Raw genomic sequence first — 19,518 nt, 5'->3', positions numbered from 1 at the left:
AAAGTGAATTTTGGTCCTTGATTTACTCTTTTGCTAAAAGTCTCTACATAAATCAGAAAAGCATTATGGATCTTCTGCATGAAATAAAAGATTTTCTTCTGTCTTGTGTGCTTATTCTGGTATAAACATTTGAAAAATAGTATTTTTATATTCATTAGTTGGCCATTGAGAGACTTCATAATTTTTCTGTTTTGCTTTCCTAGGCAGGTCTAATAATTTATTATATAAGACTATTTACAAACATATATCGATTCTATATTCTCACAGAATGTAACAGAAACTGACATGAAAGAGAAATTGAGGTCTCATATATGAGCTCAGTTCAACTTTCTGCCTCCATGGTATGAAACTTACCTAAATCTGTATGATTTCTCATTTTATCCCATTGGATAAGGTGAACCTTCTACTCAAGGAATATGACCATGAGGGCCCATGATGTGGAAGTCTCCTGGTTCCTCTATCAGTTATTCTCTCTTTATTTTATATTTTAATATTTTTCTTGTTACTAATCCTTTCCCATGTTCTGTAAACATACTCTTTCAAATTAAACAATGATCTTTTTACTTTTGACACTGTTATTCCTTCTTTTTACAATTATATTCATGGAAAATAATAGTTTACACTCATAATATTGGGCTCATGTGTCACATTCTTTCTTTAAAAGTTTGAGATTAATTCTGCCCCAGGACACTGACACTGGTATCATGAATGTTACCAGTGTGGTCCTAAGTGTCAGACCTAACAAGCCTCATTTCAATTGCCAATTTGGGTCATGAGAAAACATGGAATACTCCCTTGAAGTATTCCCATCATGTAGGTTTGACAACATTGCATTCATTCTTGCTGTTCTGTGTGATTTTTTCAAAGTGATTCAGAATCATTTCTCATCATGATGCATAGGGAAAATGACAACATTGTATGGCACACTGGGGTGAACAGATAAGAATGCTCACAGTTGGAGGACACTGGACCAAGTTGGCCCTGCCTGGTTCCCTTGATGGGTGAAGAAGGTCGCTTTCTCAGCACTCTTATAATCCATTTATAGCACAACAGTTAATTTTACCTGACCTACAGTACATGATCTCCTGAATTTATGACTGGCATCTTAAACTCACTATGTCTGCAGTGAATTCCTTATTTTTTTTTCCCTTTAACTTGCTTCTCATTGCTATTTTTCTTTTCTGATGAATGGCAGTAGCTTCTTCCAGGTCACAGGGAAGCCACCATGGTTTATCTTCTATCATTGTACTGCAAAACCAACCACCTACCAATCTTTCTTATCTGATATCTGTAGGTCAATAACCTTACTTACAGACTCTAAAATAAGAGCTTGAATATTTTCTATTAGAGTTTACCTGCTTTGTCGCATGAAATTTCCATAAGTAGCTTTGATAAGAATGTAATGAATATCATATAGTATATCCAAGAAGTCTTCTCGGGTCACAGTTCTATGGACTCGAGGATCGTCCCCATAATATTTCCATTCTTTCTGTTAACAAGAAGAGAAATCACTCTGACGAAACTGAATGCAAAACCATTGGCATCTTTGCACCAAACAACGAATAACTTTACCTCTGTCATTTCAATTTCATGCCTTGTCAATTGGCCAATCAGAGGAGCAGCCATATGCCTGACGATAATTCTAGCATGAGTAGGTGTCCCACCTCGAATGATCACTTGAGGATTATATGTAGAGAAACCTGTTTCTTCCCGAGCCTCGAAATAGATTGCATACTTGAGTTTGCCCCCATAGGCCATCAACTGACAAAATAAAAAGAAGAATGAGGAATTGGATAAATCTCCAAATGGTGTGATTCTAAAAACAAGATTTTATCTTGTTCTCACTTGACATTAAAGTTCTTGTGCTTACCTTCTTTCCTTCAAATTGTTCTGGAAGTTTCCAATAAAAAGGTTCCAAATGGAGATCTTCTCTCATCAGGTCCATGTGGGCAACAATCTCTGGATGTTGAAAAACAATGCCCTTGGTAGTGGTGTGCTGCAGAGCCTCATCTACCAGGGGTAGAATGGTCTGCTCAGCCTTCAGAGTCACCTGCAAGGGGTCAAAATACAGCAGAAGGCTGAATTTATGCTTTTGGACATTTCTTTAAAACTAAGTTACGAACTGCATGTCTATCTGCAGTTCGTATCCCCATTCTAATGATGTTCTCACAAGCAACAGAACTCACACATAGTGGGCAAGCATGGCAGGACATAAATCTTTTTGACTAATTCACATAGTGAAAACCACAACATCTGTGAACACTGGAGCCTTTCACACTAACACAAATTGAATTTCAATGTAGAAAGAGTTAAAGGAAAATAAAAAATGAACATGTTTCCACTCCAAAAATCATGATTGCCTAAGGTTGGTTGGAACCAATGTGTGACAAGTCCTGGTTCTCACTGGTGTGTTAGCTCACATCAACATTCATGCTCTGGTGCCCTCACTCTTCCCATCCCAAAATATAATGCTTCCCAGACAAGGTTCCTCTTTTTCACTTGGCATCTATTTCCTTATCAATAATAAGTGAACTACTTTTAAGAACAAATAAGAAAGACATTTACTCCAACTGTCTAATGGCACGTGACCCCTTTGCTGTTCCTAAATGTTCACAGAGGAAAAGGTTACTTAAATGTTTTGCCATTTCCTACTACCCCTCAGTGCCTGACTTAAAGACACCAGCAGGAACTAACATTATAGCATTACATGGCTCAGCAGTTCCCTACTCACCCACGTCCGGATCAGTCCTTTTGCTTCAGAGCACTGGGTAGTAGTGCCGAAGCAATAGCAGCTGCTGCAGCCAAGTGGATTCTTGGCATCGAGTCCGAATTTGCCAGGTCGGCATCTGTCACAGTGGATGCCTTCCACATTCACCTGAGGAAAGACAAGAGACCCTCAGAGTTTATAACGGCAAAGTTAGGGGAGAAATCACCCTGAGAATGCATAACAGGAGCAAACTCTTTTTAAAATTTTAAAACAAAACAAAAGAACACTGAGTATTAGACTCACTTCTCAAATGGCACATAAATGGCACATGTAGTTAACCTCATTGTTAGGAGTTCATGGGTCTTTTAAAAATGCTTTATTTTTAAACAGATATAAGACTAAAGGTATTGTACATTGTTTCTTTCTTTCTTTTTTTTTTTTTTTGAGACGGAGTCTCCCTCTTTCACCCAGGCCAGAGTGCAGTGGCCCTATCTCGGCTCACTGCAAGCTCCGCTTCCTGGGTTCACACCATTCTCCTGCCTCAGCCTCCTGAGTAGCTGGGACTACAGGCGCCCGCCACCGCGTCCAGCTAATTGTTGTATTTTTAGTAGAGACGCAGGTTTCACCGTGTTAGCCAGGATGGTCTCCATCTCCTGACCTCGTGATTCGCCCGCCTCAGCCTCCCAAAGTGCTGGGATTACAGGCCTGAGCCACCGGCCTGTACATTGTTTCTTAAATGTAACCGGTACATTTCCTACAATTCTGCTCTGAGCTATATGAAAGACTCATGAAAATTTCAAAAGCAACATAAAAACATTGAGTCTTAAACAGTGGTACTATTATAAGCTGTAAGAAATAGGCAGCCGGTTAAAATATCAATTTATATAATTATTGTAATATATATACATACATAACACGTATTAAATATATGATCATAATTGCAAGATATAATACTGCAGCATTGTACTCGGTATTGGCCGAAGCCCTTGATGGTAGAAACTGCCATTTTCCTCAATTCTCAAGGCCATTTTAACAACCACTCCCCAGATTTTATCCTCCTGTTTCCTCTGTCCCTCTTTGCATAGATTTTATCTTGAAAAGATACCTCTGACACAGTTTAAACTGCATTTATCCTGGAATTGATTTTTCAGAACTATCTGAGGGGAAAAATCCTTTTTATCCTTTTTAATTGGCTCTTTTTCTACATCATTTAACCATATTAATGAGGGCTGAAATTTGCACGTAGTCACTGTTTGTAATGACAGCGTTTATACGTGTTGAAATTTTACTAAACTTCCACAGCAGTAAATATATTTTCTAGTATACAGCGATCGCAGATTAATTTTTGGAGAAATGGCTTTTATAAGCCTTATTATTTAGCTGTGATTTTCTTTGATGATGCTTAAAAGAACTGTCTTCCCTGCCACCCCTCCCAGATTGTCCTTATCAAAGCAAAAGTAATATATTTTTTAAAAAATCACTTTACCATTGAAAATACATCATCTCTACCAACTAGAAAAAATGGTGGGTTTGGGTTGGAAATAAGTTCTAGAAAAGCAGTGTTTATCGTTATGCCAACAAATGCATATCAATGAAAACTCCATGTCTGGCAATGAGATTTTGTCCATCTGTTTGTTTAGCTTAATGAAACAGGTATAACAAACACTGAATGAAGTTAAAACTGAGCAATGGAAACAGAATTGAGGGAGGTTTTCCCTAGCTGCATGTCAGCAGCACATACCTTACAAGCGCACTGCCCAGTTTGATCACTGCAGGAGCACTTTTTAGTCTCTGAATCACAGGTTGCGGCCTCCGTCCCAGGGAGGAAGCAGTCACAGAGATTGCAGCGAGGGTAGTTCCAGTGACCTCGACTGCACTCTGTACATTTTGCACCAGAGAATTTTGGATGACAGTTGCATTGGCCTGTATTTACATTGCATTGGAAATCCAAGGATCCCACTGTGCTGCAGTTACAAGCCTATGGAGGAGATAAAAACAGCAACCATTAACACAACTTTATGGGAAATATCTTAAAATTTTAATTCTAATGTTTCTATGCTTCCATTAAACACGTATTAATCATGTATCTGTTATAGGCTTTGTACTATTATAGTTTAGTCACTTGGGAAACATCAGTGAACATAAACATTAAAATTGCTTCCTGCATTTATGGAAATATATGATCGTCCAGAAACCATAATGCTATGTGAATTAGAAAGAAAATGTGTTTTCTCTCTTTTTGAGGTAGAGAGGGGCTGGGTATGGGTTTTTTCCAACTGCTCTTTGTCTCAAAGATTAAATTTTAGACAAAGTTATTTTACCTTATTATCTTATAATTGTGGCATTTAAACATTTCTTTGGAGACATACCTTACGGTCTAGTAGAGGGAGACAAGTAAATATGTTAGCATAACATGATAGAATAAGCATTATATAATAGGAGAAGTCCAAAATGCTATGTGAACATACAAAGGGCACCAAACTAGACTTGGGGAATCCAAGGAGAGCTTGAAGAGAAGTAACATCTAGTATATTGTTTTTTGGCATTTATTCTTGCATACAATTCTGATTTGAGGTCTTTGTTAGTAACGTTTTTCCTTGCCCAAGATGTATACACGATTTTCTCTTTATTTACATAATTCACATTTTTGCTAGAATTTTCTGAAGCTTGGGGTTTTTTTTTTTTTTCCATCAATTTGCTGGAACATAGTGAGTTCTTTCAGTTTGGGAACATAATCGTGTTTTGATTCAGTACTGTTTCTTCTTCAGATTTGTTTTTGATTTTTACATCTGTTCTAATTAATCAATTTTCTTTTTCAGGATCATCTATAATTCTTAAAGCACATCACTCTGGTTTCTCTGCCAAGTCTATAATATCCTAATGTCTTCTGCGATCATTTTCCTTTGTTTTACGTTTCTTGCTGTATTTACCTCTCAAACTGGTATCCTACTTTTACAGCTCCTGTTTTACAGGAAAAGTTTTATTGTATACACATACCACCAATGCTTATTTTCATTACCCTAGTGCAATCTTAACTTCTTTTGAATAATTTTATTTTATTTCTCTCATCTTTAATTTCTGCTTATGCATTTGTCTTTTTGTCTTATATTCTCCCTTTAAAGGTTTCTGCTCTTGATTTACAGAGCTCATATCTTCTTGCAATTTAATAAAAATGCCAAGTGAATTTCTAAAATGTCATTTAGGATCTTGGAATAAGTCATTCCAGGGACCAGCTGTGCCAATTTTACATCTACTGTTTCCGAGCTCCAAATTCACCCTGCTTTGTGATACAGTAGGTAGACCCTGTAGACATTTCTCCGTATGGGGTGGCAGAATGATAGGCTTAGTCAATAGAGGGCCCTGGAAGGACCCAATAAGTCCATAATGGCGGCCCACCACACTTCCAAACTGAGTTCTGGTTCTTCATTAACATTTTCATCATTAGGCCGGGCACGGTGGCTCACGCCTGCAATCCCAACACTTTGGGAGGCCGAGGCGGGCAGATCACAAGGTCAGGAGATCGAGACCATCCTGGCTAACACGGTGAAACCCCGTCTCTACTAAAAACACAAAAAATTAGCCGGGCGTGGTGGCGGGCGCCTGTAGTCCAGCTACTCGGGAAGCTGAGGCAGGAGAATGGCGTGAACCCAGGAGGTGGAGCTTGCAGTGAGCTGAGATTGGGCCACTGCACTCCAGCCTGGGTGACAGAGCGAGACTCTGTCACACACAAAAAAAAATCTTCATCATTATTTTTATATTATTTAGCACGGAAGCCCAGTGGCCCAGAAAGAATCCCAGCTGTGCCCTTAGTTGGGAGGGCACACTGTCTCTCCATAGGCACCCTTCTGACTAGCTTTGGTCTGCACACACGCTCTGACCTTGAAGTCTGCTTCTCAGTAGCCCAGCATGCTCCCATCCTCCAAGAACGGTGGGCAGCTTCTATAGACATGCATTTGCCTACAAACTCCGACATGTTTGTTTTTGGTTTTGTTTGACCACCCATAGGCCGTACATTCCTATGACAGCAACGCCCTCTTCAAAGACCTCTGAACCTCAGATTTGCTGCAAGTGGGGAGAAGGAGCATGCCCTCTCTTAGCCCTTAACTCCCTCAATGTCTTCCCTCCCTCAGCCTAGAGGGAGTAGCTGTTCTTCTGTGCCTGTACTCGGGACCCCTTATAGCTTTCTTTTATCCTTTTTTAGTGACCAACAACCTTTTACCAGTTAACAATTCCATTTCACTGTTTAAAAAATCAGTGTGGTTTCTGTCTCCCAAGCAGAGCATGACTTGGCATTACAAAGGGTATCACCTCTCTCTGTCTGAGTTTGCCACCATATAGTTTATGCACTTTGTATGTGACTTAACTCTTTTTGGTACTGTTCTATTATCCTTCTCAGATCTACAGCTCAGTGGTAAAGTCATGCATAGCACCTTGCCAAACTCCTAGATCCAAGTCTGGCTGCATCTTACTGTGTATCTCACACTTTCCCTCCTCAGCTTAATTCTTATATCCACCGCTATCAGGGGTATTATGTTTCTGTTCCTGCTAACAGTAGTTTGCTTATGAGATTATCATTTCTAAGATCACCAGTTCCTACTCTATTGTCTTTCATGCCCAAATATTTGGTTAAAAATCTTCCTGGATTCTGATATTAAAATAATTATCAGGATTAGCTTTATTTCTTATCTTTATAGGTAAGTATTTTTCTATCTAATTATTGCTAATTATTTCTATCTAATTATTCAGTAGAAAGGCTGCAATAGGGGCTGCTACTAGAAGATATTTTAAACCCAAAGATCTAAATGTGACTATTTGTATATTATAAATATGGACAAAGCTTCTAAGGCATAGAATAACCCACTAACCTCACCCCCAAGTAACATAAAGAACATCAGATGTAGAATAAAATTTCAAAATTAGGATGACTTACATATTCACTTACATAGTTTTTCTTTGCCAACTGCTTTGAGTATGTATTAACTCACTTAAACAAAATAGGCCATAATCGGGTATTAATAGAAAATTATGATATGTTATCAAAACTATAATCATATAATAAATTTAAATTATCCTGTGAGGAATCTTTATCTTTAACTAAAATATGAAATTATCCAAATAATTGTATAAAATCAAAGGATGAATTTTTACAAAATTGTTGACAGTACAAATAGACATTGAGACCTTTCCAAATCAGGAAGTTTATTCAGGAAGTTATAGTGGAGAATAAATCAGACCATTAACCATGTGTTTAGATGACACTATGGCCAAAATCAAACTTAAATCATAATTAGAGGTAATATTTGTTTAGCAATAGAGAATTTACTCACTATTCCCCTGCTAGTGAAAGAAGGCAGGCTTCGTATTCTACTTCAATAACAGCTCAAATGATGTGTATGCTCACACCTTAGCACAGAGAAATTATCCATGACACAAATAAATGGAAGCCATAAATCTCAAATCACTGTTCATTTAAATTAAAGTCATCCTAGTTTTAAAAACAGTAAAACACATGCTCACAAATAAATTACTTGAGAGGACTCTGATACAGTTGGATATGTCCCCACTAATTCTCGTGTTAAAATATAATCCCCAGTGTTGGAGGTGGAGCCTGGTGGGAGGTGTTTGGATCATGGGGGCTGATCCCTCAGGGCTTGGTGCTGTCCTCGTGACAGTGAGTGCCTACTGGCAAGATCTGGTTGTTTAAGTGCATGGCATCCCTGCTTTTCTCCCCATCCTGCCATGTGGAAGCCTGTCCTTTCTTGGCCTTCCATCGTGATTGGAAGCTTCCTGAGGCCTTCAGCAGAAACAGATGCCACTATGCTTCCTGTACACCCTCCAGAACTGTGAGCCAATTAAACCTGTTTTCTTATAAATTAATCAGTCTCAGGTATTTCTTTATAGCAATGCAAGAATTGTCTGATACAGGCTCTATGAGTTTTTTTTTTTGTTTGTAATTCTTCATAATGCTGAAGTGTTTCTCGATTAAGAAATCTAGACTGTTAATGGTGATTTTAAAGTAATCAAAAAAATTCAATCAACTTTAGTCAACTGAATAATTATCTAATGATCAGTAAAAATGATAGTACCAAACATATAACTATGTTTTTATAGCAACTTGGAATGTATTTTATCCTGATTTATATCTTGAACATGAGGTTCCACTTCGATTTCAAGAGTTTAATTAGAGTTTGGCTATATCACAGCATTTTGTGGATAAAATGGAACTCTAGTAAGTTTCCCTAGGGCTTACTCCTGGGTCCAAGTGATAGAGTGGATGCTTGGATTTGAAGCTGAAAATGCAAAAGTCAGTCATAGGCTTTATAGCATTGTTCATACTCATCAGAACACTTTGAAATTCTGAGGAGTTATTGTTTTGTTTCTAAAAATGTAGGTCTCTTGAATTTTAAACTTAATAATGCTATTGACAATAGACATCTGAACTTCCTTGAAGAATCATCAATATGCTTGTTTTCCTCTAGGTCAGCATATTCTAGACCAGGTTCAAATGTTTTATCATACATGTGAAGATGGTTAGAATCTATCATTTCATCTGTGCTAACTCAGCGGAAAAAAAGGTTTACATCTCTATAGGGTACTGCTATAGGGTCAAACAGGACCACACTTGGTCATCATGTTCCAATATTTCACAACCCAATGGAATCAAACCCAATGGAATCAAACCCAATTTCACAACCCAATGGAATCAAACCCAGATTAAATTAAAATTTGTTAAGCTGTTAAAGTACACAACCAAATAAAGCAAAAATACAAACCAAGAAACAATTGTTTTTAGATATTGAATTATAGGAAGCACAGGACTGTGATTTCTGAGAGAAGGAAAAAAACATCAAGCAGTGTACAGAGGCAATTTCTAGGCTGCAATACAGAGAGGGTAAACCCAAAGCCCGCATTATAGCTGAGTTGAGAGACAAAGAGTGGAGTTTGAGGAAGCTGAGGCTGCTGAAACTTATGACGGCAAATAGAATACGTGTTCAAAAAGAAAGAAGTTAGATAGAAAGGTAATTCCAGAGATGTGCAGAAGCGTTCCCTTGAGTCACTGGCTGAATGCTGATAGATGCATGCATGGGATGAAGGAAAACGGCATTGGAAAACCCCAGGCTGCAAAAATTCTTAGAGCCCAGAGAAAGCTTGGAATAAGCCATATTTTCAACAGCCAGAGTAAAGGACATAGTAACCAACTAGGTAGTATTCTCAGAAGTTTCACAGCTTAGTAGAAGGGCTTTCAGACTGTTTTGCTGCATCTTCCCTAACAAAACTTAAAAGCAAGCTTCAAAAGAATCCAAGTGACCCGTGACTATCTAAACTGTTTGCCAGAATAAAGTTCAACATTCTTTAAAGAAATACAATAAAATCCAATACACAACAATGAAAAGTATATAATGTCTGGCATCCAAATAAAAATTATCAGGCATGTAAAGAATCAAGAAAATACGACTCATAAACAGGAAAAAAGTCAGTCAATAGGAATAGTCTTGCAATAAAAAAGATGGAATTAGCAGACGACCATTTAAAAAATGCTAATGTTTATAAACATTGTATTTTCAAGAATAAATGAAAAAATGTGAATATAGTAGAGAAATAAAAGATATACAATGTCCAAAAGGAAATTTAAAAGATAAAAAAATACAGTGTTTCAAATAAAAAATAGAATCAATTGGATTAAAAACAGGTTAGGCTGCATTAAAATATCAGTGACTTTGGACACTTAACAATAGGAACTATCAGAAATAAAAAATACAGATACAAAAATAATAAAAAAAAATAAGAACCTGAGTGAGATGGGGGAAAATATCAATTGGCCCAACATACAAAAAATGATTTCCAGAAAGAGACAATAAGAATGAAGAACGAAAAAATATTTAAAGATACAATGGCTGACAACTTTCATTTCCAAATTTGATGAAAACTATAATCCTACAGGGCCAACAGATCTAACTATTCCCATGAAAAAATAATTATTAAACACACAAAAAGAAAACAAAAAGCATAATTAAATTGCTGAAAACCAGTATTTAGGATTATATACTCTGCAAAAACATCTTCGGGAAAAAAAAAACAAAAAACAACTTTTCTGGAACCAAAAAAAAAAAAAAGAAAAGGAAAAAATTATTGTCAGCAGACCTGAAATAACAGGAATAAAATGATAAAGATTAGGGAAGTAGTTAATGGAAGAAGAAAAATGATATGAAATGAAAATTTTAATGTACACAAAGGAATTTAAAGCATTAGAATGGATATATACATGGAAAATAGTTATAGGATAAATTTTTCTTGTTTAAAAAGATAATTGACTATTGAAATCAAAATCATAAGCTTATATTGTCAGATGTATAATATATAGAAGTAAAAATATATGATAACATAGTACAAAGGATAGGAAAGGGGATTGGAGGTTTACTGTTGTAAGGTTCTTATGCTAAATCTAAAGTGGTATAATATTATTTTAATGTACATTTTGGAACGTTAAAGACATATATTCCTAGACAAAACCAAAGAAATAAAATGAGTAGGTATCTTCAATAATCCAAAAGTCAAGAGAAGATGTTATACAAATTAATGCAAAAGAAGGCAGGACAATAAGAAAAAAAAAAAAAAGAAAGCAAGAGCAGATAAGGCAAGCAAAAGCAAATAGCAAAGTGCAGGCTTAATCCAATCATACCAGTATTTACATTAAATGGAAATGATTTAACTCCTCAAATTAAAAGGCCAAATTATTAAGATTGTTTGAAAAATAAAGATCTAAATATATGTTATTTACACACACACACACTCTCTCTCTCTCCCTCACACACACACACACACACACATTAAGCTGGGCGTGGTGGTATACACCTGTAATCCCAGAACTTTGCAGAAGGATCACTTGAGCACAGGAATTTGAAACAAGCATGGGCAATATAGTGAGACCTCATTTCTACAAAAAATTTAAAATTAGCCAAGCATGGTGGCATGTGCCTGTAGTCCCAGCTACTCTGGAGGCTGAGGTGAGAGGATTTCTTGAGCCCAGAAGGTGGAGGGTGCAGTGAGCTGAGATCACACCACTACACTCCAGCCTGGGCAATGGAGTGAGACTCTGTCTCAGCAAAGAAAAAAAAAGCACACATTAAAATATTAAAAAGGGAGACGAAATAGATGATGGTGTGAAAAATATATACCACACAAACACCATTAAAAAGAAAGTTGCAATAGCTATATAAATAACAGAAAAAGCGCACTTCTGAACAAGGAATGTTACCGGGAATAAAGAGGGACATTTCACAATGTCAAAAGGCATCAACTTTTCAAAAAGACATAGCAATCCTAAATGTTCATGCACCTAATATCACTGCTCAAAAATACATGTGAATAAAACCTGAGAGAAGTGAAAGAAGAAACAGACAAAGTTATAGTCCAACACTCTCAGTAACTGAGAGAACATGTAGATCTAAAAACCATAAAGGATAATTGACCTATATAGAAGTTTTCATCCAACAACTCCAGAATACACATTATTTTCAAGTGCACATGTTATAATAAACAAACTGAACACTATTCTGGGCCATAAAACAAATCTTAATAATTTTCAAAAGGTCTGAAATAATGCAAATTATGTTCTCAGACCAATTTAGAATTAAACTAGATACTAGTAACAGTAAAGATACCTTGAAAATTCCCCAAATATTTAGAAACTAAGCATTATCCCCAAAATAAATTAAAGATTATATGAAACCGAGTGAAAATTGAAACACAACATATCAAAATATGTGGAGTGCAAACAAAGTAGTTTCTGGGAAAAAAATGTATAAAATGCCTATATTAGTAGAGAAAAAAAGATTGCAAATCAATGATCTAAGGTTTCACCTTAAGAAACTTGGAACACAAGAGAAAATTAAAGTAAGCAAAAAGAAGGAATGTTCTTTTCATACAAGTTATTACATTTTTTTCTTTTTTTTTCCTTACTTTAAAATGTTTTATTGGAATATTAGGCAAAAGTTGTTCCTATTACTACCATATTATTATTTTAATGTCTATAGGATCTGTAGTGATGTCCCCTTTTTATTTATGATTTTGATTGCTTGTTTCTTCTTTCTTTTTTCTTGATCAACCTTTCTAGAATATTATCAACTTTATTGATCTTTTCAAATAACAAGCTTTTGGGTTCCTCTAAAGTATTTCTGTTTTCTACTTCATTGATTGTGAAAACCCTTTTAGAAATTATGAGGAGGGAATACTTCTGAGTCCATTTCATGAAGCTTGCAGTACCTCATCCTGACAACAACGCTACAAGAAAAATAAGTTCATACCAATGTTTCTTATAAACATAGATCCAAAATCATTAAGAAAATGCTAGCAAACAGGATTCAACATAATTTTAAAAGGATAATCCCCATGGCCAAGCAGGATTAATCTGAGGATTGTAAGACTGGATTGATATGTTGAAAATCAATCAGTATAATTTGTCATATTAACGGCTTAAGAAGAAATATCATATGGTCATCTCAATAGATGCAGAAAAGTCATTTAACAAAATTGAACACATATTCTTGATAAAAGCTCTTAGCAAACTAAAAATATGAGGGGGCATCCTCAAACTAATAAAAAGCACCTGTAGGTAAAATATAGCCAACATCATTTTCAATTGTAAAAGACAATGCTTTCCACTTAACATAAGGAATAAGGCAAGGATATTTGCTTCCACCACTTCTAGTCAATAGTTGACTGCAATAGGACAAGAAAATGCCACAGAAGTTACACAGATTAGAAAGGAAGTAAATCTGTCTTTGCAGATGACATGATTATCTACAAGAAAATCCCACTAAATGGACCAAAAAGTAACTAGAACTAGTAAGTTTAGCAAGATTACAGTATAGAAGGATAATGTATAAAAATAATTGTATTTTTCCATTCTAGTAACAAACAATTTAAAACTGAAATGGAACACAGTAGCATTTGCTTTTGATCAAAAATATGAAACACTGATACATTTAACAATATATATGCAAGGCTTGCATATCAAAAACTACAAAACATTTCTGAGAAAAAAATTATAACAACCTAAAAAAATGCAGAGTTATGCCATGTTCATACATTGGGATATCTAATACTTTTAAGATGTCAATTCTTCCCAAATTGATCTATCAATTCAATATAATTTCAGCCAAATCCTAGCAGGATTTTTGGTAAAGAATTGACATGCTAAATTTAAAAGTTATGTGGAAATGTAAAGGAGCTAAAGTACTTAAAAGGTATTGGAAACGATGAATGAGGTTGAAGAGTTTACAATACCTGATTTAACGACTCGCTGGAAAGCTACCATAATTAACATATTAACTAGTATTAACATAAGAATAGATCGGTGAAGCAGAAAAGAGTCCAGAAATGCATAGTTTTTGTGTTTTTTTTTTTTTTGAGACGGAGTCTCGCTCTTTCACCCAGGCTGGAGTGCAGTGGCGCGATCTCGGCTCACTGCAGCCTCCGCCCCCGGGGGTTCACGCCATTCTCCTGCCTCAGTCTCCCGCGTAGCTGGGACTACAGGCGCCCGCCACCTCGCCCGGCTAATTTTTTGTATTTTTAGTAGAGACGGGGTTTCACCGTGTTAGCCAGGATGGTCTCGATCTCCTGACCTCGTGATCCACCCGCCTCGGCCTCCCAAAGTGCTGGGATTACAGGCGTGAGCCACCGCGCCCGGCCTTTTTTTTTTTTTTTTTTTTTTTTTTTTTTTTGAGACGGAGTCTTGCTCTGTCGCCCAGGCTGGAGTGCAGTGGCGCAATCTCGGCTCACTGCAACCTCCACCTCCCGAGTTCACGCCATTCTCCTGCCTCAGCCTCTCCGAGTAGCTGGGACTACAGGGGCCCACCACCACGCCCGGCTAATTTTTTGTATTTTTTAGTAGAGACGGGGTTTCACTGTGGTCTCGATCTCCTGACCTCGTGATCCGCCCACCTCAGCCTCCCAAAGTGCTGGGATTACAAGCGTGAGTCACCGCGCCCGGCCTCAGAAATGCATAGTTGATAGATTTTGAGAAAGGAGTCTAAGTAATTCAGTGGGAAAAAGGATAGTCTTTTCAACAAATAATGTTTGAAAAATCGGATATCCATAAAAAGTAAGCTTTGACCATTACCTGATATATAGAAAAATTAATACTCAAAATGGAATACAAACCTACATTTAAGAGCTAAAACTATAAAACTTCTTGAAGAAAACATGGGAGAGAAATCTTTGGACCTTGTCTTTCTTGGGTAGAACATAAAAAAGTATGGACTATAAAAGAAAAAGATAATAAGCTAGTGTTTATAAAAATTAAATGATGAAACTAGGTAAAAAGCAATCTATATGAAAAGCAAGCTTTAACTTACGTTAAAGAACGTGTATCCAGAATATATAAATAATTCTTGCAACGCATTACTAAGGAAACAAACAACTCAAAATAGAAATGGGCATAAGCTTTGTAAACACTTCATAAAAGATGTATAAATGACAAATAAATAAATGAAAGGATTCCCAATATTATTGGGCATTAAATAAATGCAAACAAGAGAAATACACATGCATCAGAATTCTTAAAATTAAAAAAGGGTTAAAATTCCAAGAGTTGGCCGGGGGCGGTGGCTCACGCCTGTAATCCCAGCACTTTGGGAGGCCGAGGTGGGTAGATCACGAGGTCAGGAGATCTAGACCATCCTAGCTAACATGGTGAAACCCCGTCTCTACTAAAAATAGAAAAAATTAGCCGGGCGTGGTGGCAGGTGCCTGTAGTCCCAGCTACTCAGGAGGCTGAGGCAGGAGAATGGCGTGAACCTGGGAGGCGGAGCTTGCAGTGAGCCGAGATCCTGCCACTGCACTCCAGCCTGGGCGACAGAGCAAGACTCCGTCTCAAAAAAAAAAAAAAAAAAAAAAAAAAAAAATTCCAAGAGTTGGGTTGGCAAAGATGTGGAGTGTTCTTATGAAAAAAAGAGAAAACATTTGTCTATAAATATGCTTTTGACTTGTATGCTAATGTTCATAGCAAAATTGTAACCCCAAACTGGAAATGACCCAAACACCCATCAAATGGTAAACAGTTAGTCACTGTACATTATACAAATGGAATATTATTAAGCAATTTTTAGAACAAACTGCTGATATATGCAACAATATGGATGAATCACAAAAACATAACACCAAGTGAAGGAAGCCAAACAAAGAAATAAACAACCCCGCCTCAAAAAAACAGACTATGATTCTATTTTTAAGAAGTTGTAGAAATTGCAAAATTACAATGCTAGAAGGCAAAACAGTAGGTGCATGGTGGGTGATGGGGAGTTCACTACAATGGGGCACAAGGGATGATTACACCACTGTAATCATTGGTTAAAATTCATGACTTTAAATGGGTGAATTTTATTTTATTAATACCTCACAAAAAGCTGATAAAAATCCAAAGTGATTATCTTTCCTTCCTGAACTTGCTCCTCCTCCTATAATTCCTATATCCGTAAATGGTACTTATTATCATCTACTCCATTGCAAAGCAAAACCTGGGAGTCATCCTTAAGCCTTCTGTTTCTTATTCCCCAAATCAACGAAGTCGCCAGGCTGTGCCTGAGTTCTAAAATGTAACTCGCTCTCTGTATATGTTCATTGATGCTCATTGACTGGGTCCAAGCTTCTGGCATCTCTTATTAATATTTCTTCAACAGGCTTATAAATTGTTACCATCCCTGCTGATGCCAGATAGATCTCTCTGAACATGACTCTGGCCATGTCACTTTCTGTGGTCTACCAATGGGAAAAAATGATTATTTTCCAAGCTAAATGTTGTTAAAATGACTCTTCAGAATGATCTCAACTACTTCCTGAAACCTAAAACCTAGTCATAATTCAGGGGCAATTTCTATAGATTTTTGGAAAATTAATTAGTTCCTCATATCCTCATACTTAGCAGATGTATGTCCCTTGTGCCTAGGTATCAGGTTATAGCTCTTTTCTGGTATTATTATAGAATTTTTGTTCTTTTTGCCCCTCTTGTAGATTTCAAGGGTTCAGCTGCATAAATATGTACTTGCTTCATCATCTTTCCTACAAGTAAACTGTAAGATACTGATTAATATCTGCAATCACATTATAGTAATACTTCTACATTATTTTGTGATATAATATTGAATTTTGAAATGCCAAATTATAGAGCTCTACAAAACAAAAATCTCTCCAAAAAATTATCAGAGCAAAAAAGTGGTTCACTCACCTTACATCCAGTGGTAATGCTGTGGCCCCAGGTATTGGGTGCACATTTAGAACATTTCTCTCCAATGGTATTGGGAGGGCAAATGCATTGCCCAGTCTTTGGGTCACAATTATTCCCCAGATGAGAACATTCACAAGCTTCACCGGTGTAATAGGGAAAACAAAGAAGGGGAAAAATAGTAAAAATTTGATACAAAGTGTTGAGTTTTATATTGTGTGGGTTCGTCTTATTTTCTTTTCAGTTCTATACTTAAGGATATTTGGAAATAAAAACTTACCTCATTCATCTTTTATATTATAGTACAATGTATTTCAGAAAGGAGCTGTTCAATAACTATAAGATGTATTTCATTTATTAATTTCAAAAGTTAAAGTATTTTTAGCTTTCCTATGAAGTTTAAAAAAGGAAAGAACTGGTGTTATCAGATTCCATGTTAATTGTAATATCTTATATTCAGGTGCTACAAAGTTTACTATTTTGTTTGTATATTTATTTTAAGTTCATTTCTAATTTGTTTATGCTGTATGGATTAGTTTTTCCTTGTTGATGAGCCCAATCTGCAGTAAAAACCAATAAGCTTAATAAGCTTCTTAAGTTCGGTACATCATATATGTAGTTAGAAATGCACACAACAGAATATTCCAATTTTGCAAATACTTTAAAATGGTTGAATTATGGACACTGTTTATATATAAAGATACTTTTGATTTTTATTTACCATCTGACTTTTTTCTATAGATTTTTCATTTTTGTTGCTATCATGCAATATTCAAAGGGTACAAAGTTATCTACCTTTTGTACTTTTTCAAAGATTGCAAAAATAATGTTTGAGAATATCTTCAAAGCCATCCAAGACAAGGAATGCATGCCACATAGTGGTAGTTGACCCAGCTACTAAGAATATTTCTAGTGCAGCGTTTCATGTCAAAGAAAGTGGGGTAAGAAACCCAAATACTTGAATTCAAATGGAAGACTAATGTTATGAGTAAACTTTTAATTTGTTATATGATGACTAAATCATTTTCATTGTATATATTTAGAATATTTGACTAAATTCACTTTTTATGAGATTACAATAATCATTGCTCAGAGCATTACATACCAGCTGTGAAAGGTGTTTAGAAAAATACTTTACAACAAGTAAACACTAAATAAATGTTAGTCATTGATGTTTTGGTTATTGCTGTTGCTAATTTTAAGCCAAATGATATATTTTAGATGTGTCCTTCATTAAGAAGAAAAATAGTTACCATTATGTTTAAATTTATATGCTAAAAAATGTCATGGGACAGTCCAAATCATTACTTGCAAACAGAAATTATCTTAAATAGTTCTTCAGTGGAATCATAACAGTAAATAGAAAGAAGACGTGAGTAATTAGCTAGTTTTCCTGTGCCAAAGCACAATGTATACCAAAATTAATAAAACTAATAAAGATAATAATAATAATGATAAATGCTTCCATAGCACTTACATGCTAGGCATTACTCTAAATATTTTATAGCCACTAACTCAACTAATTGTAACAAAAACCATGTGTGGTAGATACTATTATTATCTTAATTTAATAGATGAATTTCGCAGGTGGAAAGTGAAATAAAATCACTCAGTCAAGGTCCCAGAACTAGTTACTGAGGGAGCCATTAGACAAATCCAGGCTATCTTGTGCAAGTTATGTTCTCAGTCATATTACTATTCTTCCTGTTTTGTGCTTTTTTTTCCTATGGTGTTTCTTTGGGCCAGAATGCTAGTAGGTCTGCATTTCTTAAATGCTGTCATCTGTCTGTAATTTAAAATAATATTCTTGGTCTGATCTATAATTTGTTACTATATGTATTTAAATGTATAATACTACCTCATTAATTCATATTAAGTAAAAATGTCAGTGAGCTTTGGATTTAAGAACAGAGTATATTTTAAAATACAGCTTTGTAATTTTTAAGTTATACAGATATTGGCTTAGAGATATACAGATTCTTAGAGGATCTACAATTATAAACTTATCATTTAGAATAACTTATCAATTAGAATAACTTATCAAGGCTTAATTTATGGTAAAATCCACATCTCTAAAGTGCTGGCGAATGTCTGAAAGATACTGGTTCTTTAAATAGTTTTAAATATTATTCCTACTGCTTCCTACTTAAATTTGCCACAACAGTGAATAATAATGTTTTAAAATCTTACCATGGTGCTGAGAGTATGTGAGCATTATCCAGGTTGAATCCATGACATTAGTAAGCAAAGGTAATATTCAAACTAGTGATTGTTGGAATAAGGGTCATTTCGAAATTAGCGGCATATAAATCAAGGCTAATGTTCAATCTTTATTTTCATCTGCAGAATGCTAAGTGATATTTTCTTAGCTCATGATTTGGGTGAAGGCTGTGGCTGGATGTATAAGAATACTGCTTGAGGGAATCATGGTTAGAAACCTCTGCCTGCATTTTTTGATGATCTAAAGATCGAGAGCCAACCTATTTCTCTCTTAGAACATCATAGTTTTCAAGGCAGCCAAAAGTAGACAAAAAGATGTTTTTGGCATACCAGAAAAAAAAAACACCTTGACTTTTCTTGATCTGCATAC

The 19,518-nt window shown here is 35.8% G+C and overlaps 1 protein-coding gene across 2 annotated transcripts in view; it reads right to left on the bottom strand.

Annotated features, from left to right (window-relative positions):
* Positions 1–19,518, bottom strand: part of LAMA2 (laminin subunit alpha 2) — a 625,547-nt gene that overhangs the window by 202,683 nt on the left and 403,346 nt on the right. For both annotated transcript variants that reach the window (XM_055263701.2, XM_055263709.2), the window contains exons 22-27: positions 16,932–17,068; positions 4,449–4,685; positions 2,732–2,875; positions 1,871–2,050; positions 1,573–1,761; positions 1,356–1,489 (exon numbers count right to left, since the gene is read on the bottom strand). In XM_055263701.2, coding sequence (XP_055119676.2) covers positions 1,356–1,489; positions 1,573–1,761; positions 1,871–2,050; positions 2,732–2,875; positions 4,449–4,685; positions 16,932–17,068 — 1,021 coding nt within the window. The remainder of the gene's footprint in view (positions 1–1,355; positions 1,490–1,572; positions 1,762–1,870; positions 2,051–2,731; positions 2,876–4,448; positions 4,686–16,931; positions 17,069–19,518) is intronic.

Source organism: Symphalangus syndactylus, chromosome 2 (genome assembly GCF_028878055.3).
Source record: "Symphalangus syndactylus isolate Jambi chromosome 2, NHGRI_mSymSyn1-v2.1_pri, whole genome shotgun sequence".
NCBI lineage: Eukaryota > Metazoa > Chordata > Mammalia > Primates > Hylobatidae > Symphalangus > Symphalangus syndactylus.
This window is presented reverse-complemented; position numbering and strand designations above follow the sequence as displayed.